The sequence below is a fragment of the Triturus cristatus genome, chromosome 8, assembly GCF_964204655.1.
Source record: "Triturus cristatus chromosome 8, aTriCri1.1, whole genome shotgun sequence".
Taxonomy (NCBI): domain Eukaryota; kingdom Metazoa; phylum Chordata; class Amphibia; order Caudata; family Salamandridae; genus Triturus; species Triturus cristatus.
In genome coordinates, this window is record NC_140591.1 from 799,520,515 (window position 1) to 799,543,851 (window position 23,337).

The following is a 23,337-nucleotide window of genomic DNA, read 5'->3' on the forward strand; positions in this document are numbered from 1 at the left end:
AAGAGCATGGGTACTTCTCAGACAGTGGAGGTGGTGTGCATGAGCATGGAAATAGTGTTGGTGAAGTAAGTGGTGACAGCTGAGGTATAGCACAAGGTGGAAGGCTGCTGCCCTTGTTACTATTTCTCTTAGTCATTAGATCCAGGGAGGAAGACTCTGATGTGGGTTCAAAGGCAAGCCTTCTCTTTCAAGTCAGAGTCTCTGCAGGCTTTGGAGGAGGTGGTTTGGATTAAATCATCCCTGTAAAGAGATGCATGAAGAGGTGTTTCTGCCTTGCATCGAACCCCTCTCTGAATCTTTGTAGAATGTGCTGCTCTAAATCCTTGGAGCATGTAGTTGATGGTGCTCTAGGCCTTGAAGCTTTCTTCGAAGTAGATGAGGGGTCCTGGGTGCAAGTCGTCCACTTCGAGTGGTGTTGAGGCTTATGAGGGGCCTTGGGCCACATAGGGCTTGTCAGCTGGGAGGGGTTGAGGCCCTTGGATGGATATTTTCTTGCATTCAAGACCTTCACCTACTGTTGAACGGAGCTCAAAGGTGGCAGAGGCCATGGAAGAGTTATTGTCTTGTGAGTGAGCTCAACACCAGACTCCCTGAGAAACAGAGATTTGTCTCTATGTGAGGCCTCTTGTGTGCCTCAGAATGGGTGTTGGGCCGACGGTACTTACAACCATGTGCTGGTCTTCAGTCGAGAACCACTGGTCCTTGAGGTTGGCAGAGTCTTCACTTCTCCTTCCTCTGCGTTGGAGGTGTTGTAGGAGATTGCCTCTGGGCTGTATAGTGCTTAGTGCACAGGAATGCCAGAAGGGCCATCATCCTCTCTTTCTTCAGCACTGAAGGGGTCTTGTTGCCAAAAATGTTAGGAGAATCGGCAGCAGACTGTGTGCTAAACTTCTCTCCCTTGGGTACCGTAGGCTTTTCTTCAAACAGAAGGCATGGTATTATACGCACAAGGCACCGGGGAAAGGCAGAGGTTACAAGCCTATTGATTATCTGACCACAGGTACTTCACATGGCACCCAGAGGCAGTACTGGAAGAGTGTACATTTCATCACCCTTTGAAGCTCCACATCCTCCGGGGTCGAGGTCTGTGAAGATGGTACATGGCCAGGAAAGGCTGCACGGGTTCCTGGTTGCTTGGTGTCAGTTTCCAGAGGGTGTCAACGAGAGGAAGCTCAGTCAACAAGGAGGTTTGTACGTCAGTGAGAGTTGAATTTTTCACAGAGTGGGCCTGAAAAAAATGTGCAAGACACTTTGAATCTCGTAGCCCCACTAGTACAAGTACAAACCCGATGGTGGTTAAAAAAAAAATCTAATATTGAGTCGATGCCCACTAAAGAAGGTGTCACAGTTCATCCTGTGACTAAAAGACTTTGTAGAAAAACAACTTGCAAGTTTCCAAGCCCAATACTGGATGGCCGGAGTACGCAGAATATGTGTATCTATAACCACAGATGCTACAAACAAGTTGTTTCCTAAATGTGAGCAGTGGAAGGATACATTTCATCCAATCAAAAGGATAGTAATAAAGCTATGCTCCAGGGGAGAACAAACAAAAGAAAAGGAACGAAAGCCATTATTTAAGAACAAAGCAAATGAGTGTGAAAGGAAACGTAAGCCATGTTCTGCTCTGAACGCCACTGTAGATTTTGGTATGGTCCACAAAGGAACCTTTTCACAACAGACCACTGAAAGCTGTCTGTAGGAGAGTTATACAAAGGCTGAAATAGACAATACTGCTATTAATATCCTGCATTATATGAAGAATCAAGGCCTTCTCATCTGTGATCCCTTGAATGGAATGGTTGTTATCTGGCTTGTGTTACCAGCAGTAAAAATAACAAATCATGGACGGAATGCTGAACAATTAAAAAACTCAGCCCCTGTTACAAATCTGGGTTTAATCCATCGTTTTTTTGCTCACCACACCACCACATTCTGGACCCAGCTATATGCAACTCAGTCTTGACCCTGCACCCCATGGAGACAGTCCAGCCCGAACCTCCAGGGCAAGTCCTCCCTGCACAAGAAACAAGCAACTTGGGACAGGTTTTGGAGTATCACCCCTAATCAGCCAGGCTAGCTTGAATCCAGTCACACAGTTAGCACGGGGCCCACATCTGGGCATACCCTTCCCACTTAGGGTGACAAAAACTATGAATTTAACCCTGATCTGTGACTGGGGGTGAATGTTTGATTTGTTCAGCGTTCCGGCCATAAAACCAAAAGAGTAGGTCAGTACCAAACATCAACAAAGTTAAAAACACAAAATCATGTTCACACAAGACAATAAATCAATCGATCCATCCACAGCTTGTTAAGCGTGACTACTCACCCATAAGGGTCTAAAGGCGCTGGGGGTGCTGCTGGTCCACTGAGGCGCTGTGGTTCCGTCTAAGAGCCAGATCTTAAGGTCCTCCCTGAATTGAGGTAGTGACTGTGATTGCCTGAGATTGAGAGGCAGGGTGGTCCAGGTCTTTGCTGTGAGGCAGGATAATGATCCTCCTCCGGCTGTGGTCTTGTGGATACGCGGGACGGTAGCCAGAGCCAGTTGGGTGGAGCAAAGGTCTCTGGTGGGTACATGGAATGCAAGGTGGGGGTTGAGATACACAGGTCCTGCTTCATGTAGGGCTTTGTAGGGGTGTGTGAGAAGCCTGAAGGCAATTCTTTTGTTGACTGGGAGACAGTGGAGGTCTCTGAGGCGGCTGATGATGTGGCTGTGGTGGGGATTTTGAGGTGGAGTCTGGCAGAGGCTTTCTGGATGTTCTGCAGTTTATTGAGGAGTTTCTGGGTGATGCCGGCAGAGAGTGCATTGTCGTAGTCGATTCTGCTGCTGACGAGTGCGTGGGTGACTGTCTTTCGGGACTCAGTTTGGATCCATTTGAAGATCGTTCGGAGCAGGCATAGTGTGTGGAAGCAGGATGATGAGGCGGCGTTGATCTGGTGGCTCATGGTGAGCGAGGAGTCCAGGATGATGCTGAGGTTCTGCATGTGGTCTGTGGGTGTGGGGGAGGTTCCAAGTACTCCTGGCCACCAGAAGTCATCCCAGGTTGAGGGGGTGGAGCCCATGAAGAAGACTTTGATGTTCTCAGAGTTGAGCTTGAGGCAGCTGTTCCTCATTCAGGCAACGAAAGCTTCCATCCTGTCATGAAAGATGTTCTTGGTGACTGAAGGGTTCGTTGGTGAGGGAGAGAACCAGCTGGGTGGCGTCAGCGTAGGAGATGATGTTGAGTCTGTGATTCCTGATGATGGCTGAGAACAGGGCCATTTAGATGTAGATGTAGAAAAGCATGGGGCTCAGGGAGGACCCTGAGGCACTCCGCAGCTGATATCTCTGGGTTCTGAGAGTAACTGAGGTAGTCTGACTCTCTGTGTTCGGCCGGTGAGGAAGGTGCGGATCCATTCTAAGGCTTTGTCATGGATGCCAGCGTCATGGTGTCTTGTGCATAGGGTGCGGTAAGAGACTCTTTCGAAGGCGGCCGAAAGGTCCAGGAGGATGAGGGCTGCAGTTTTGCCTCAGTCGAGGGGGGTGCAAATGTCGTCTGTGGCAGTAAAGAGGGCAGTCTCGGTGCTGTGGTTGCTTCGGAAGCTGGATTGGGAGAGGACCAGGATGTGGTTCGCTTTGATGAACTCAGAAAGTTGGGTGTTGACTGCCTTCTCGATGACCTCGGCTGGGAAGGGGAGAAGAGAGACGGGTCCGAAGTTCTTGAGGTCTGTCAGGTTGGCAGTGGGTTTCTTCAGCAAGGGGTTGCATGTTTCCAGTCTTCCGGAAAGGTGGAGGAGTTGATGGAGCAGTTGATGGTGCAGCAGAGTTTGGGGGCGATGGTGGTGCCTGCCCTGTTGAAGATGTGCCACGGACAGGGATCCAAGGGTGCTTCGGAGTGGATGCTCTTCATGATCTTGAGGGTGTGGTCTGCTGTGAAGGGGGTGTAGCTGAGTAGGGTCTGTTGATGTCCGACACTGTAAGGTGCGGTGATTGCAGGTGGGGTGGGAGAGGAGGGTCTTGGGTATCGATGCTGTCGAAGCAGTCATATATCTCCTTGATCTTGTAATGAAAGTAGGTGCCGAGGTTGTAGCAGAGGTCTTGGGAGGAGGGGAATGTCTGCTGTCTGTGCTGAGTCTGGCAAATTCTTTGACCATGGCAAAAGGTTCCTTGCAGTTGAGTGCGTTGATCTTTTTTTGTAGGGCTGCTTTCTTCGTGTTCTGATGAGGTGGTGTGCAGTGACAGCTGTCTTTAAGGCTCAAAGGTCTTGCTGCTCCTCCATCTCTTCTCGAGCCATCTACAGGTGCATTTGGACTCATGATGTGCGGTAAAGAAAACCAGCTGGGCTACTTGGAGTGTTGCTTGCTTGGGGCTTTCTTCAGGTGAGCTAAAGTGTCAGCGCAGTCGGAGATCCATTGGTGGAGGTCGCGTTGTGGAGTGTTGCTGTCTGTGGATGTCAGTGGAGGAGTTTAGCTGACGGTGGTGGTGAGCCGATCTTCGGTGATATTGTTCCAGCTTCTACAAGGGTGGCAGTGGGCATGGTGGTGTACGGTGCGTTTGGTGAAGGCGAATTGGACACAGTGGTGGTCGGTCCACTGGAGCTTGGTGGTGTGGCTGAAGGTGATGTTGTCACTGGCGGAGAAAATGGGGTTGAGCGCGTTTCCTGCTGAGTGGGTTGGGGAGGTGACCAGTTGTTTGAGTCTAACAGTGGCAGGGTTCTCCAGCAGGCACGAGGTGTTTATGTTGTTGGGGTTGTCCAGGTGAAAGTTGAGGTAGCTGAGGAGGATGTAGTCTCTAGAGGTGAGAGTGTGGGGTGCAATGAAATCAATGATGGAATTGCTGAAGGGTGGGCAGGGTCCGGGGGGGTCTGTAGATGCGGTTGCTGCAGAGGGCGGTGTTCGGGTTGGTCCGGACCTGGAAGTGGAGGTGCTTCATGTTGACTGAGAGGTCGTCAGCGTGGGTGGTGAGGTGGAGGGTGCTTTTGTGTACAATGGTGATGCCTTCCCCGGTTTCTTGACGTGGTCCTTGTGGATGATCTTGTAGCTGTCAGGGATGGTGGTGGCAATGACCAGGGCAGAGGTGGAGATCATCCAGGTTTCTGTGAGGAAGGCGATGTCGGGGGTCGACAGAGTCGAGCAGGTCACAGTTCTCCATAGCGTGTTTGTGGATGGATCGTGTGTTGAGCAGGATGCAGTTGAGGTCTCCTGCGTCCGGATATTGTCAGTCGAGCAGCAGGTGGGGCTGGTGAGCGGTGGCAGGTGAAGTTGTGGCTGCAGTTCCGGCAGGAAAAAGGGCCTTTGGTGTCCATCAGCAATGCCCGGCGGAGTGGCGTCCGCTATTGAGAGGGTGGAGGGTGTTGGCATTGTATCGGTGGATGGCCCAAGAACCAGGGTCCGAGGCACTGGGCACAGTCCAGGAGCAGACGGGCTTGCCTTTGGCACGCCTTTGGCACGCCCACCGCACACAGCCCCATAACTAGTATGAGGGGGAGGGCTGGACAGCTGGGAGGTGGGAAAGCGGGAATCAGCGCTGGAGGGGAGTGGGAAATGGGGGACAGGCAGGGACACAGAAGGTTAAGGTGCAAAAGTGAAAAAAAGGCAAGAAAGAGTGAAAAAGCACAGAAAAAAGGAAGGCAAAAGAGATCAGCAGGAAGAGAGATTAGAAGGCAGAGAGACAGAGGGCAGAGCAGTGGCAGAGCAGAGAAGCTCCCCACTGGACCACCAGGGATGAGGTGCAGGCAGGTGCCTGCGAGTAGAGGAGGGCCCCGAACCTCTGACCAGAGGGTCAACAGGAGCAGCTACAGGCAACAGCAGCTTCCAGGCGGAGCTGTGCAGGGAAAGGAGCAGTCCACTGACAAGACAGGAATTTCTTGAACAATTCAAAGTAACACAAAGAGAACAAAACAATGTAGTGATTTAAGTGGTGCTAGAAAATAAAAGTATGATATCATATTCATGTATTTGTTGTCTTTTGTGGTACAACATGACTTTGTACACTTTGAACAGAAGCAATCTTTGACTGGGTTCACAACTCGAGTGGTAGTATTGGGCCAATTGCATTGAAGGTGACCGCAAGTCTAATTTTTTTCAAAACATCAAAGCCATAGCCAGAGTGTGAGAGCAGGGTGATCCTATTGCACACTAAGAAAGAGCCAAAATAACTAGCACGGACATCTGTTAATTGTGGATTTTAAATCATACCCGGTGCATTAAAAAAAAGGTTTTTGTAAGATGTCATATGGCCAATTGTCTACAGAGACAGATGCAGAACAGGAGCACTGTGGCACACCAAAACTTTCTTTAACATTTTGCAAAGCGGACCAAAATCTACTAAGGCACTGATTATGAACATACTACTGCAGTACCCAGAAACTGACATATTAAAGGAGAATAAAAAACAGGAGCAAAAAAAGGCATTTTCTACCTCGAGAACCCTTAGTGAGCAGCCAGCACAGCATGAGGGTTCATGGGAATTAAGAACACGCCAAAATGATTGAACAAGAACTGATCCTGGAACCTACACACTGCTTGATGAAAGGCTGTCGAACAGCCTACCAGGACAGATCTCATAGATGAGCAGTGGATTACTCCCACTCCGTCCCAGATGTGCCAGGAGGGTAGAGCAGACCCCCTCAGAGACTCAGAAAGGAATCAGTATATGGCATGGGGTGCAACCCTGGAGGCTGCAATGCCAGGCAGATCTGTGCAGATGCCTGAAGAGGCACCCCTCAATTCTTGCTTAAGACACCATAATGAATGGAAATTGACACAAAATGAAGCAAATTACCTGGATCCAAGATATTAAGTCAATGCACTGGCAGAACTGATTGCCCTCTTGGACTCAGCAGTAGCAACCACAACAACTGCTGAAGTAAACCGTTTGTGCCTGATGTAGAAAAGTGAGCGTGAAACTACATGTAAGCCTATGCTTGAATAAAGATTAAACTGGACTCTGACATCTGAGACAGTGTATAAAGACCAAGGACAATTTAATTTCTGCAGCAGCAGGAGTCAACTGAAGGCAAAATGCTGGTGCTGAGTTGACACAGACAAAGATACACAAATGTAAGTAGACCGTATTCACCTTCACCCAGATGCGGCAGGCGCTTCAAAAGGGCTCTGGCGTGTGCTCCACCATTGAACTCAATTGTGGTCCAGTAATAGGGAGCAGGGAGTCCACTTTAAATTACTGACTTTGCAGTTTAAACTTGACTTGACTATCCTTTACAAGAGGTGAACCATCACCATCAGTTGCATAGCGCTCAGGACCATATCATTACAAACAGCCTGAGGTAGAAGCTACCCTCTGCTTTGGGTCTTTGAGAAGCAAACGTTATTTGCTTTTTATCCTGCTTCTCCATCTTGAATGATTTTTCAGACTTTACAAAAATTACAATATATCCACGTTTGACCGGTGATATCTTGAAACATTTTATATATGTACATTTTCAATTTCAAATTATTTTTTCAAAGAAAGCATGCACATGCATCATGTCAGTCAGTCTGTTTTTGGCAGTAACAGCAGGAATGGTCTAGAAAGACTAAAATGTTTCCAGTGTGCAGTGATTAATTTGAGCTGGTGGTTTCCAGTGCTCGGCACGGCACTTAATTGTCAGCACCGGCTCTAGTGACAGCCCACCACATGGAGGCGCTGTCTGAGATGTGCACAGCAACCGTGTTTATTAAGACAAATGGCATTGAAAGTGAATAATACCAGTTTTTCACGCTATTATAGTTTTGTGTGGGCTAAAATAGTCTTGTCACACTAATAGGAGTGCAATAGTTAGGTGTTATGTTGGTAGTGTCACTGGCAGCGCTGGCAGGGGTAATGCGCGGTGCAGACTGCAGTGACCTTCTGAGAAGGGCCCTGGCGCGTAATGTTTCACAATGTAAGCACTGCCAGCGTGTAGTAGGCTGGCAAATGTACGGATTCAAAGAAAATGTGTGATGACGAACCGCAAGATAATTTGTCACCCATCACAGAATTTTGCCCTTTGTTAATACACAAAGAAGTAAGTTTATCCTAATGGCTGGAAAGACAGAGGGCAGGAATATAATACAGATATGTAGTAAACTGCTGATGCAAATCAGTTTGGCTGGGATGTTTGTGCACTAGCGTTATCAGTATTACAGAAGGGGTCGCAAAAGCGTCTGCGGCCCCATCTGTAATACCAAAGTGCCAGGGAGCGCACAAAGCAGAAGCACAAAGTTGGCACGCACATCCCCGGGGCACTTTCTGTAATACAGCTCCTGGGGGCATATGTATCAACATCTCCATTTGCGATTCTCAAATAGCGATTTTTAAAGAATCGCTATTTGAGAATTGCAAAACGGGATGTATTTAAAAACTCGCAAAACTTTTGTGATTTCTCAAAATTCCTTAATTGCGATTAGCAAATTGCGAAATCGCAATTAAGGAATACCTTCCCATTCATTTCTATGGGCCAGGAGACCATTTTGCGATTTCTTAAATGCTTACGCAAAATTAAGAAATCGCTAAATTAGCGATTCCTTAATTTTGCGATGAGAATTTGCCTCATACATCCTGTTTTGCGAATTTTTAATCGCAAACGCTGTTTTTTGCGAATCCAAGCATTTGCGATTAAAAATTCGGTTGATACATATGCCCCCAGGTCTTCTCCCTGGTGCAGAAATGCTGTAGCATCTTTCCCTGCTGTTCTAGAATGTCTTTTCAGCTCATCCACTTTGAAGTCTAGCACACCCAAAAGATGAACTGCTGACCTGAATGTTTCATGACTGCAGTCAGTGCCAGACTGGCAGTATCCCTCCCTGCTAGTTGAGAAGTTACACCATATTGGTGTTTTCTATCTATATTAAGATTGGGTTGGCAGAGATCGTTGACAGGAAAGATGTAAGGACTTGATGAACTGTCCTCGGGTCCAGTAAACTGATGCAATATGCGTGCTCCTTGCCGGACCACTACCACCAAACCGTGAGGTCTTAATTTGTGTTCGCCATTGACTGGGGATTGGTTTCCAAAAGAACTCCATCCCAATGTTCTTCCTCTGCTACCACTGCAGCAAGGATTGCAGTGCTACATTGGTCACCTGTCTCCTGTTCTCTGGCATTCTTTGTCTTCCAGAATCTTTTTATGATTTCATGTAGAATTTGATTTTGAGCACTAAATAAATACACAACGACCTCCAGCCTAGAAGAGAGGATATGACGGACTAGTCCAAACTGGAGTGGTCAACACTAGTTCTGTACAGTCTGTCCTCCAAAGATAACACTTCTGTCCAATGTGGTGGTTCTTTTGCCACAGGAGGGTGTATCCTTATTGAATGTAAACAATGTTGTATAACCCCTCTACATAATACTGGAATTCAATTTTGGCAGATACAGCCAAATACATGTAATTAAGCCAATCTCCCTGTATTACTGCCATCTGATGTAGTATTATTATTTTTCTGTTTGCCCTGAGATATATAACAGGATGAATGCTTAAATGAGCAATAAGTACTTCATGTTAACAAATTATTAATTTCACATGGTTTGAGCCATATATTGTGGTACTTTTCCTTAGTGGTAATGTACCTATAGATTATAATATTTCCGAGTTGTGTCATAAAGCCCATTTTAATTTTGTAACTTTTTTTATTGAATTTGTAGGTATGTTTATTCTGTTCATGACAGCCCTGACGAAGTCTCATTTGCTCTTGTTGCGAGATGAAATAAACAATGCGTTTAGAACCATATTCAGTGCTATGGACTCGTGGCATTATGGATTTGATTAATTTGATATGAATAGGAGGGGACTCTGCTATTGCACAACTATTCTGTGTTGTGCCTTTTTCATTTTTTCTTTCTGATGCATTTCATTGCATTTGGGTGTTTTGGTACCGTTAACCCAGGGAAGTAGAGCACCCACTTTTGTGGAATGACTGAGTGCGATGATATATCACAGCCGTTCAAAGTAATAGTCGAACGCTTCAGTCCAAAACAGCTCCCACATATATAATTTTTCTACAGCGAGATAGTCTGGACTCCTAAATCGATTGGCAGCCTAGACTATGAAGGAGGTTACCAACTTAACTACTGGGTTGGAATTTAAGAATTATAAGACCGAATACAGCCAAAGTAAGTAACCTCCATCTCAGGCGAGTGACACCTTGTGGTCCAGAAAGGAGGCGTAGTTGTTGTACTGTGCCTCAAGCATTAAAGAAAGGGTTTCGGGTCATAGCTACAGAAATATCAGGCAGACAGTTGAAGGAGTATCCTGAACATAGTGCATGCACATCAAACTCCAGGCACAAAAAAGCAGATAAGCCTATTTACAATGGGGGGCGGGTCAGTCTGCATTCTTTGTGGGGGCTGTAATGTATCTATATGTCAGTGCTCGTACCTTCATCCGTGAAAAGGAGCTCCATTATGTATGACTTGGTTTGGTTTACAAAAACAAAAGTTCTGATTCTACTTCTACAGAATGGTGAAACAGGAATGCAGGTAGCCACACCATACCTACATTAGCCCACTAGATCTCCCTTACCCCTACCTAGATCCATCAGGGGCTGCTATTCAGAGTCCTCCATCTTCCTGAACTGTGCCGAAGGACAGAGTTCCACTGTAGCTTCCCTGTCCCACCACATTATCCTAGCCAGTCTGTGCTCCCTACTCATTCTCAGCAATTCCACTTCTTTGTGCACTGCTGAGGACAGAGACGGGCTCAATAAATTAAAAAAGGTTTAATTCTCAACCATTTCTTTTGCCCAAATTACCAATATTCGGAAATGTGCAGTTCAATACCACATGCCTTGAAACTCTTAAACTTGCACAGGTATTGTAATTTAGCTAGCATTGAAGATCTAATGTTGACTAGACATTTCTAGCTTTCAGACATGTGTCCGGCTGCTGCACTTACCACTGATTGTAGGCATCAATTGTGGCTTGGTAAATGCTGATACAGGGGAGTCAATGTAATAATGCTATGAGAGCATGATTACTTCTATCGCTTTTGTGAAGTGCTTGTTGGAGCATTAGTCATAGTTTGGAAAGGAGTCATTTGGAATGAGTGAATGTTTTTGATGACCGCAGAAAGATATTCAAAGTTAAAATTTCACTTGAGGGCTGTTTCCCAAGATATGTGTGAACAAAGTGCCTTTTGTGGCCAGGGCCTCCTGAAACGGAGGTAGAAACAAATCCATTGTGGCTTCTTCAAACTCATGGTACATTAGTACTACTAGAAGAGATCATCGCTGGTCTCACCTCATAGCATGAAAATCATTAAATTGAGGACTTATCGCATGCGTTGCCCTACATACTGCTAGACCACCTAGAACCCGACTTAAGTTTCCATACTGTGTTAGGTTTTCTACTCAACTAAAAGAAGTCAAGCAGGCAAAGGGATTGAGAGCCGGATGTTTGAATGAATGGGAACTAGAAGGGAAGAAACATAGGTCTAGCATCTAGGACTAATGGAGCATGATTCACTACACCCTTCCATATGTAATATTGTGGTTTTCTCTGTGGGGACATTGAACAACAGAGGACGTGGCCTTAAGGCTAGAGCAGTCGTCCTCGAAGCTGGGGAACCGGGTATGCGTCTTGGCAGGGACGTTCCACATCCTGTGATTCTGGGCAAATCACTTAATCTCACTGTGCCTAACAAAAATTAACGTGTCTGTCTAACGCAGCTGGTGCTGATTTAAAGTGCTCTGATACCTTCCAGTCAAGTTCGCCCTATAAATAATCCCCCCACACCTCCAAAAAAGGTTATGATGACTGAAATTTAAATTAAAAGAATAAAAAATTAAACTTAGCCCAAGTGGGAATGAAGTACTGTCACACTGTGAAACAACTGTTTAAAATAATAATAATAAAATAAGAAGAAGAAGAGGAAGAATACAACTGTGCCCAATGTATGTGGGTGTTCAAGGCCATCAACGCAGACAACCTTGTGCAAGCACATTACATTTTCATTTTTATCCTGTACTCCAATAGTGCAAGTGAAGCGCATGCAAGGATGAAATCTACCCATAATGTTACAGTTTTACAGTCCTTTATTTCTACTGTAACTATACATAAAAGATTACAGTCATTTGCAATTTGACTCACCAGAACTTGGTTTCTTAGGGGTAACTGGCTTCTTTGGCGTAGGTGCTAAATGTAAAACAGAGGACACATCATGAGTAATGCTTACAAATTTTAAAAAAAGAAAAGAAATTCACAGGCAAATCAGAAATGCTCCAATGACAAATGCAGGTACTAAGTCTGAAACAACAGCTCCCTCAGATTTGCATTACTCTAGAACAAATGAATTTCATGAAGTATATTAGATCAAATATTCCAATTCGTTGTCATTAGGGGAGATGATAGCCAGAGCGCTGAACCTTTTCAGACACTCACCCCCAGTGACAGATCTGGGTTGAATCCATTATCGTTCTTTAGCTAAAGTCCGGTGAAGACCTGGCTTGGCAGTTCGGGCTGGACTGTTCCCATGAGGAACAGGGTCAAGACGGAGGTATATATGGCTGGGTCTGAACTGGGGTGGTGAAGTGAGCTAAACAATGATGATAGATTCAACCCAGATCTGCAACTGGGGGTCAGAGTCTGAAAAGTTTTAGCGCTCCGTCCATCATTTCCTTGTGTTTGCTTTGTTCGCCCTAAGTAGGCAGGGTATGCCCAGACGTGGGTCCCTTGCTCACTTTGCCACTGGATTCAAGCTATCCTGGCTGATGAGGGGTGTTACCCCGAAACCAGTCCCAGGATGCTTGGTTCTGGTCCAGGGAAAACCTGCCTTGGCAGTTCGGGTTAGACTGTTCCCATGAGGAACAGGATCAAGACTGATTCGCATATGGCTGGATCTGTACTGTGCTGGCGAAGTGAGATGAAGAACAATGATGGATTCAACCCAGATCTGTGACTGGGGTGAATATCTGACGTTTCAGCGCTTCGTTCATCATCTCCTTATATTTGCTTAGAATACAGTAGGTCTGGGGTGGCTGTGTTGCAGTTCAGGAGACATGAGCTAGCATACAGTGCTGAGAAGATCGTCATATGATGGATTCCCATTCAAATGCACAGACATATAACTGAGTAACTACCAGTGGTTACAACTGCCACAAGCATTTCCACTATTTGTATCCATCACCTTTCTGCTGCCTAACTGGACCAAGAAAAAGTACCTATTGGTAGGGCTACGCATCAGTCAAATGCGGTAATTTTCTAAGTCCGGCAGACATAAATGGTCGGTTTTGAGACAAGCTGGAAACAACTTAGAACTAAACCAAATCTAAGTACTACATTACTTTGCACATTAACTGAACACAGGAGGCTAAGTAATTAGTCCATCTGCACCAAAACTAAATAGGGGACGTGATAGAAGCAAACCAAACTGGGGAGTGTGCTGAGTACCTATAGTCTTTATCAGAAACAAAGTAAAGGTTTTGCTCTCCCCAGAGATAAGAGGTGAGGCTCTGCAAGCACACAAGGATCTGAGATACTGCTTTTCTCCTCTACCATATTTTTCTGAAGGATTTGGGCATGAGTTGACTGACTGACTACCCTCAGTCAACTCATGTCCAAATCCTTCAGAAAAATATAGGGAAGAAAAAAAGCAGTATCTCAGATCCTCGGGTACTTGTAGAGCCCAACCTCTTATCTTTGGGGAAAGCAAAACCTTCACTTCTTTTAGTTCTAACTCACGGAGGCGATACAACCTCACTGGAAACAAATCCGTACTGGCCCCAGACTAGAGATAAAAGGCTAAGAACTACAAATAATTTTTTTAAAGTGGTACTGCCATTTAACAGTATTTTCCAATCATCATTGTATGTATCGTATCAAAAAGTGTTAACTGTTTTATCTGTGTTATTTTACATGTACTTTTATGGCTGTTCTTGATAGCCGAATAAAGTTTTACAAATCAGTATCACTGCACAGTGAGGATCCATGAGAAGAAATTCACATCTGAATGGATCTCAAGGAAGAGAGTCAAGGAGAGGAGTTGGCCTAACGGCTAGGGCGGTCACCCTCGAATCTGGGGAACCGGGTTCGAGTCTCGGCAATGACGCTGAACATCCTGTGATTCTGGGCAAATCACTTAATCTCCCCGTGCCTAAAAAAAAGAATGTGTCCTCATGTAATGCAAGTGGTGCCATGTAAAGCGCTCTGATACCCGATACCGGGTCAAGTTCGCGCTATATAAAACTCTGTTTAAAAATTTTTTTAAAAGGTGACGGGAGTATTCCCCACTCAGAGTAATACAATATCTCTTCTTTTGTTAATTTTTACTGCACTGCCTTCCCTTGGGGCCACTGTTGTGGTCAGAGACAGAGTACCGAAATTTGGGATCAATCTAGAGACGAAGCAGGGTCTTCATGTGCCAGAGCAGACTGGGAAGTAGGTACAATTGATAGCGCTGTAGGCTTTACCTGCCATCCCTTTCTATGTGTGGGAATACTTTCAGCAAATACCCAAACACATACAGTCCCCAGAGCAACAAAATAAATGGTATTAAAAGGATTTTTGTACGCAGGATTATTTAAACAGAGTACAACACTTGCTTACCTGGCGTGGGATCATCATCGAGTGCAAATGACAAGTCGAAATCATCTTGACCTGTAACAACAAAAATACTTCAATGCAAATATCCAAGCAAGAAAGCCTTATTAATACACTGACTTTCCAACTGAGTGGAACAAACTAAATCATTTAGGCACAGCTGGGTAACAAATTTGTTCGAACCTCATATATACACTTCTGAAGGACATCCCTTGGGATAAACACACTTTCAACAAGTCAGAAGCGCAATGAATGCAAAGAAGAGGCAGACAGGTTGTCTTTTTTAGATTCCTAATTAAGTATTATGGTTACTTAGAAATGTTACTCCCCATTAGAATACATTTTGTGAAGATTTTCTACAAACATGCACCTTAGTAACCTGAGCCAAGCAACCTCCTCCCGCCTATATGGTCCTCTGGTAAGAAGGATCCCTTTGTTTCATAGAAACTCAGTCCCCTAAGCTCTCTCCTATTCCAAACCTGTGGAACAGAAAGAAATGCTCATCCCTCAGGATGAAGCATTGAGCCTACAGGGATTGCAAATTCCATGTGGGGTGCCCAACTTTGAGCCTTATTGCAAGTAGCAGGGCACTAGCCGGGTGCACACTGCATACAAAATTAACATTGCTGTGCAGTAAAACCCTGCCAATACCATGTAATTAATAATCAATCCCACTGAATGGGGAGCAATAACTGTTCAGACTTGGGTTAAACAGGATTTTGTATAGTTTTCCAGTATGAGAGGAGGGGGGAATAACACTTACATGTACCACCTGCACTGAGCAGGTGGCAAATAGGAGGTGGGGAGCAGGTGCTGGGAGGGGTTGAGGAGGAGGGGGGGTGGTCGGCCATGTTTTGCAGGAAGGGAAAAAATGTGCCCTGGTAGGAAAAGGCACTACATGCCCATGCAGTACATGCCCCTGCAAGTACTACTATACCCTTGCAGAAAACATGATGGGGCAGGCACAGGGACAGATCTTGACTGCTATTTGAGCCAAAGCACCATGTGATTTAACCATTCACTAACATTGAGTCAGATGTTCCTCACACCCATGAGAACCGAGTGCAGGATCAGCAGACCAGCCGTGATCAGGCAGAACGATATCCCACCAAAAGATACTGCTCCACCGACTCTTTATAAGGGCCACAGCATGCACAGAAATGCCACCATTGTTGCTTTACCTCTGATGGAACATGAATGGACAGTCAGAATAAGGGATAGACTCTGTATTACAATGCAATTGAATATATAAGTAGTAATTCATCAGGCAAAGGTAGTTTTTGAGGCAGCTCTACTGATCGAATTCACATATTGCAAGAAAAGCTGAGCAGGTGAACTCAGGTTCCTGAATCTGTTTACAAGGAAATGAGCATGCCAACACTGATAATGTGTGAATACCTCTTCAGGAAAGGAAACGTACTGGAAAATAAATCTCAATTTAGTGAAACTCTTTCAAACCATTAAGGGAAAGAGTTGTAAATTCAAATTAATAATTTGACGGCTTTGAAAATCTGTGAGATTAGGGGGCTGTTGCTTTATCCAAGAATATGTTGACATTGATTCTCTCTATATGGCAACCAATGTACTCATGTCATTGTCTTTGAATAAGATGGTCCTTCGAGCTTTGTTAATAAAAAGATTAAAAAAAATAAAAATAATAATCTGCGAGATTCATGGATGCATAACACCAGCGCAGATCGGTTCTGTGCTTAGCCAATGTAAAGATACACAGCAATGCTTTTTTCAATAACGGTAGCTTCTTGAAGTAAAAATGATTTGTAGATCATGTGCGATAGAACATTGCTGAGGTTTCATTTAGCAGTGAACTATCAATGCAGAGAACAAAGCAATATTCTACTTATATTATTGTTAGATGGTCTTGCCGGAGGCGGTAAAAGGTTCTCCGTACACATTTCTCTAGGCTTTACTGTGTTCCTTGTCTGTCTTGGGTGCCTGAATATTCATAGGTACTGATAGTTACTATAGATAGCTCTTTAGAGGGTTTGCATGTCTGACTCTAACAGGGGTCAACCATGCAATTTGATAGAGCGTAATACCAAAATATCAATCACTTTGATGTATTTACACAAGGTGGGAAATTCCTGACAGCTGCTAGGAAGTCAGAGGTATCAGAGGCTTAGGTGGCTATGGGGTTGTTCCTCAAATATTAAGAGATCAAATGGAGCGATTATAAAGAGGGTTGGGAATAGTCTCTCAGTACTTGTAAAGGAGTCTAGACTCAATTGAATGTAGATGGCCTCTCTCCGGATAGAGTATAGGAGGTTTAACAACCATGAATTATAAGGGCACTCATGCTGAGGAGGGGGGAAGGGGAGATACTGAAATATCCCACGACAGTCTTGAATAAGCCCAGTCTCGGCCCACCACCTATCCAGGAAGCAATGTTTGCTGAGGTGCGTGTTTATTCACCTAGGTGCCTGAAGACTGAGTTGAGGATAGTCTGGTTGCGTTCCACTCACAGCAGAGTTGTAAATTCAATCATTCTTCATTGTTGTCAAGCATCTATGCATGTGCTAGTCTGGAAGAAATGTGCCCGGGGAAATGGTCCAATGGGACACTTACTCTACCAGCCGGTACTACATGCAGGTTGAGTTGTGATGAGAGCACTCTACTGCTTTCAGATGTGGAAGAGGACAGCAATGTTGGAATTTATGATATTCACATTAAACCTCATCAATGATAGAAAAACCTTTAGTATCATAAGCGTGCACTTGGCTTGCAACAGCTGTGAAGTGATGCACAACACCTCATCTATAATGTTCTCAAGAAAGGCCTCAGCAATTAACCTTCTATCAGTATTCAAATGATTTTGCAGTCAAGGTGACCTGAAGAAGCGGATGGATAAAGGGTCACTGCAACAATGGATGTCAATGGCCTATCTCCCCAGAGATGGCTTCAGAGCTGTACATACATAGGTAGGCTTCAACCTGTGATCAAGAAACATATTATACTGGTCAGTCTAGTGAAGCTCCAGAGGATTTCATAAGCAAAGTTGCAAGGGGATAGTCACAACCATTATGCACGAGGCTGCCAGTCTCCCAAGTTACCCTGAACCAAGCTGCTGGTCTGCTTTATGTTTGTCAATCTTTCTGAAGAAGGAAAGCACTCGCAAGACCAATATCTGTGAACTGAACTCACTTTGATGGTATCAAAAAAGATTCTGAAGTTTACTGAGGATTCAAGACTGAAGATGGTGAGGAGAACCAACGACAAATTCAATGCAGCCAATTCTTAGAAGATGTCAATATCTCTGGCCCTGGCATGCAGACACACTAAAGCATGTATCCTGCAAGTCTAAAAAGTAGAACCAGTTGCACTGAACTACTACTAGTACCCAGGCAAGCATGAATATTTTCTTCCTGTTAGTTCTTCATCATCTGTTAGTTGGGCAGTGATGCAGAAGAGAAAAACAGAACACATGCAAATGAGGGGGAAACTGGTTGAGATAAAAAAATATCTAGTGAAAAACAGAGTCCACTTCCTCTCCTTATTAGTAGTAGCGAGAGTAGTTGCACAACACTTCAGGTGGGCAGCATTGGCTCTTTACCCCAAAGAAAGTGAACTTCACCATTAATATCCCAAGAGTTGTTGTTTCTTATTGTCTAGTGATGGTGATGCAGAGGAAGCCCAACCCACCATTCCCACATATACAGTGGCAGATGGACTCACTGGGACACAGGAAAGTGATTGGAACTTCTTAGACTCTTGAGGCCTGGGGGTGCTGGTGTGAGTTTATCCTTAAATTACTTTTTATGGACTGCAAGATTTAAACAGATGAAGGTGAGATATCGGATAGAGGCTTATAATGAGAAGTGTGCTTTGTTAAAAAAAAAAACACTTGGTAAGGTAGAAGAGCTCTGTCCAATACAGAGTGGATAAAGCTCAGCAATATTGCTAGGACTGCGTCACGTACCCCAACTTTTGAGGAATCAAAAAGGTCATTCTCATGAAATGCCACAAACATAGCTTTGTTTTATGCCTAAAGACTTCAAATACCATTGCCTCAACAACAAGCCTCCAATGTTTGGGGACTAGGCAGCTATGTCTAGGAGTTCCCTTTACATTAAAAGGGTTTCAGCTGCCTCATTTCTAGGACCGATAATCATTTTACATACCTCCTTGACGTGGTTTATGATTAGGGGTGCAAAGCAGTAACATTTCTGCCAGATATACAAACGTTCGCTCTCCACATCACATTGGTGTTATACTCAGAGTTAGCCCTCAAAATTAGAAAATGTTCTTACCACAGGTAAAGTAGTTTGGCATCCTTATTTACATGAAAGTTTAAAGCTTTTCTCTTCAGGGAGGCTCATTGCCACCAAACTGTGAGCTGGGTAAATCCCAGTGCTTTAGACACCCATACTTCTGGTATAAAGATTCTGCATTGGTGTTTGGTTGCTTTCTACAAATTCAATTCCTCTCTTGATACCTGACCGCAGATCGCATTATAATTTCTCCATCTTCGACCAATGTGACCGGTCTGCCCTTTAAGGCTCTTTAATTCTACAAGCATATTCCTGTTACTCCTAAACAAGGATGCCAGCTAGAACTTTTACTTTTCTACGGTGCAGTAGGACATTATCAGGTGAAACACTTCTTAAGAACCTCCTTTCGAAGCTTTTAAAAAGCCCCAGATATTGATAAACATGCGAAAAATTGTCGGAACATCTGAATAACATTGGGCTGAATAGCGATAATTAATGTACAATTTTGATTGGATGAATCTTCAAAAACTATTTTTAACTCTGTAACAAACTGATACAAATTGTGAGCAAGAGATCCAAGGACACATCTGAAGAACTTCACCTTTATTTCTCCATGCCAATTTCTTTTGCCAAGCTTTATGTACCATAGGTATTTAACTTGTGAATTTAGGTATTGACATTCACAGCCTTTTGTAAGCATTAATGAGTTTTCTTGATAGATTTAACCTGGTGGCTCTAATTGATTGTACTATCATCTGTTCATTCAATTGCTTTTAATTGTCTATTCCAAGGGAACTAGGGAGAGCAATATCAACTTTTACGTCTCAGTGTGAGACCTGCAACCTCTGATCCTTGTGCTGAGGAGGACTAATTGCAGCGTTAGGTCAAGCAGCTCCCACATTTTGAAGCTCTCATTGGAGAGAACTGTAAAAGATACCTGCATGGTGATAGATGACAAAAGTACCGGAAGAGCTGGCACTTGAACAGGAAGCACTTGTACCCATGCAGTCTCTGAGGGGAAATGTGTTCTTTAATTAATTGGAGGTGAACCAGATTTCAGCACCAGTAGGTGCAAGTTACTCATGGCAGAGATTCTTGCTCTTAGTCTGCTAGCTGCCTTTGGTCTTTATAAAGATCAACTTAAATAAAAATAAAAAAACATGAAAAGCATCTTTCATAGAAAAAGAAAACAGACTTAAGGTACTTGTGAGTGCAGTCAGTCAGCACCACAACTCAGAACCCCAATGAACAGATTGGTTTCCATTTAGTTACTTGCACCCCTGTGTCCCATAAATGGTATGCATATTTGCAAACAAGAGAGTAATGCGGCACAAGGATGTTATGCAAAAGGTCGCTTCTACAAGTATAGGGGTAACTATGGTGTATACTTTCTACATTTACAGAGCCCCTTTCCCTCTCAAATTTCAAAGAAAAGGTAATCACGTGGAAAAGCAGCAACAAAAACCTCAGAGAATACAGCCAAAGATATACCGCGGAATGGCTTGGTAAACTTTCAAGCATACAAAAAAGCAGGTACTGTAGATCAAGTTACTCTTCTGCTTCTAAATTCACCAAGCCTGCCTTCGCCCCACCAGTAAGAGCATGAATTACTTGTGGAAATGAAAGCCTCCCCTGGCACTTCAGAATAGACATGACCAGGCAGGAGACCCTTTAAGGCGATGAGTATTTAAGAAATGCAGACAGTATTGCGGTGCTCAGGAGGTACTTTTTTCCTGGGTTATGGTCGCTTGCTAACAAAGAACCCCTTTGTGTTTTTTTTTTTTACTGGTGTTGGAAGAGGATTAAATGTAATTATGACAGAGTGATATTTTACAAAAAGGCATTCTGGGTAGCAAAATGCAATTCCATGTCATGCTTAATTACATGCCAGGATGTAACTTAATTTCTATAACAGAGTCTGAGACTCATGGATTACGACAGTCAGACAAGAAAGATGTCAGGTTATGACATACTTTCTGTTTAGAGAGTTTTTGCTAGCAAATGGGACCTTGAATTAAATTGAACACTGAACTTGAGGGAATACGCATGGCACAAGTCCTGCAAAAAGAAGTGGGGTACTGACCAAGTTAGGCAGTATGCAAGTGAAATCATGACGCGTGCCATCACAGCACATGATGCCACGACGCATGACATTCCACGTGGCATCACAAGAAGTGACAAACAGATACTATGATCTCACACATTATCAGGTGTATCATAAGTACCTTTACGTGCATTATGATAATTAACAAATGAGATTTGCAGTCTGGTTGTGTCAAAAAAGTGGTGCAAACCTGGGGCAAAATTAGGGCCTCAACTAATAAAAAAAGATTTAAACCCTGCCACAAAGAAATTTACAACAAGGAAAAACATGGTAGTAGATCTGTTCTGCTTAATTGGTTGCAAAGTCTGCATTTTAAAATATTTTATAGGGTGTTAAGGCATCTGCTGCAGAGGTGCCCAAAAATTTCAGGGAATAATAATAATAATGGTGAGATAACTCTTGAGGTTAACACATTTGTTGGAGAGATCTGTGTTTTGCATAGTCCCAAATTTAAATCAAAGAAGTATAGAAGATTAATTTGTCTCCTGCAAAACATAATCACCCATTGTTCTTGGGGGGGGTGGGACGGGGCGTTTGAGGATTGTTGAACCTCTATTTTGTTGCTACCTTCTTCGGGTTTGTTATTCATGATATCGCAACACACATGGTGTCCATCTTATACAATGTTGTGAGCAAAAATGTACCACTTAATTACGCAATAGTGCTCTGATATGTGTATGTTATAACCTATGCCAACTGGAAATGCAATAAAATATGGGTTTTTTTTAAACTGTCTCCTGCAAACCACATCATGTAACATGCAGATCACAGATTTTTATTTTATGTAGATAGGTAAGTGGATTACTGCTTTGAACACAGACATCCTTTTGTTACTTGCAATACATAAATTGCAATCCTTCTAGTAGACCGCAGTGAGCTATGAAAGGTATTTGACTCCTACACCTTGCATCCCTGACTGTCTCATTTAACACATCTTGTACATTGATTTATTTTGAATGGATAATGTGTATGTTATTTAAAGCGCTCTAACACTCTGTATTGGGATAAGTAGCGCTATCAAAGAAATAAAATAGTGCTATTTAAATTGTTATTAACTTGTGAATTTAGGTATGGCATGCATCTCTTAAGTTCCTGTGAAGAGATAACAAGCTGTGTGCTTTTGTTTCCTTGCCATTGCATTTGCATGTAAGTGTGAGATTCCAGGCCGCCTCCAGTCCAATACTCGATCAAAAGGAGGCCTGGTGGCCCCTTAACTTCTGCCTTTGGCCCAGCTGGAGATGAAAAAAAAAGCCCCCACCTGCCTGCACGTTGCTGCCGGGAATGGAAAGCAGACAACGTGCAGGAGCTGCTGAATGTGTCCCGGTGTCCGAAAATTACACTGAGACACGTTCAACAAAATTCTGTGGGGCCCAACTTCTTGGCAGGGTGGACGGCGTCCACCCTGTGAAAATAGTGGGTGGACACTGTGTACCCCAACTTGTGCCCTGGGAACACGCTGCATCTCAGCGACTGATAATCGCCATTATACTAAATGGATTTTTAGATCTGGCTCGACAGTGCAACTGTGACCTGACATTTTAACCTACACGATTATTATTCTACAGTTCTCAGATTCCACACAAATACATATTCATTACCATGTTGTTTACTTGTAATGCTTCACAATACCATACAACATCGCTTTAAATCTAGACCTATTGGCGCACTGCCAAAGCTTGTTCTGTAATGCATAGCACATACAATGATTCAACGCTCAGAAATGAGCAAGCAATAGGGTTTAATTTATCAAGAGAAATTAAGATTTGATTAAACTGTGTATTGTGGTGCAAAAAATAAGGCAAAAAAGAACACTAAAAATGACTGGAGATTTTTTAGTTTTCATGTCTGTTAGACATGGACTGCTAGTGTCTTGCTAAGGGCATTCTAACAATAACCTAAGACCCCCCATGTACGGGTTCGCTCTCTCTTCATGAGACCTAGGCCTGTTAGGACGCATCCCTAGAGCATCCTTTCATAATATATCAAACTAGAACAGGTCTGGTATTCTTGTTTGAGTAACAGTGATGAGCTAGTGGTTGCCAGATTCAGACCCAAATTAAAGCCAAGGAGTTTAAGGCTTGAGGGACAAGTGTGAAAAAAAACTCGAATGGGCCAGATGTATCCTCAGCAAAATTTATTATATTGAGAAGACCAGTATTCTTTCATTTTAACAGAACCACTCTTTAATTCTCACAACTTTCCCTTTAAAACCCCCTTAAATATGCACACTCTGAGCCCGCCCCTTTGTTGCTACACAAATATCCCTTAGGGTTGTTGCCTTCTAGTTAAAGTCTTCATCCTTGTACACAACTCAGTATTTTTTACTTAGTTGTACAAAGGAATAACCTTATCCGCTGTTTGAATCTAAAGTTGCCATTGTTTATTAGAATTCATCAGTGGCTTTGAGACATGCTGCACTGCCCTCTTCAGTTATGTACACTATAATAGCAAAGTTAATAAATAAATCCATTGTCAACTGAAAACCAGCAAAAATGGCACTCCAAGAAG

The 23,337-nt window shown here is 43.8% G+C and overlaps 1 protein-coding gene across 4 annotated transcripts in view; it reads right to left on the reverse strand.

The window, feature by feature from the left end:
* Positions 1–23,337, reverse strand: part of LOC146805099 (CD99 antigen-like) — a 262,650-nt gene that overhangs the window by 159,046 nt on the left and 80,267 nt on the right. For all 4 annotated transcript variants that reach the window (XM_085622237.1, XM_085622239.1, XM_085622238.1 and 1 more), the window contains exons 2-3: positions 14,506–14,556; positions 12,052–12,096 (exon numbers count right to left, since the gene is read on the reverse strand). In XM_085622237.1, coding sequence (XP_085478363.1) covers positions 12,052–12,096; positions 14,506–14,556 — 96 coding nt within the window. The remainder of the gene's footprint in view (positions 1–12,051; positions 12,097–14,505; positions 14,557–23,337) is intronic.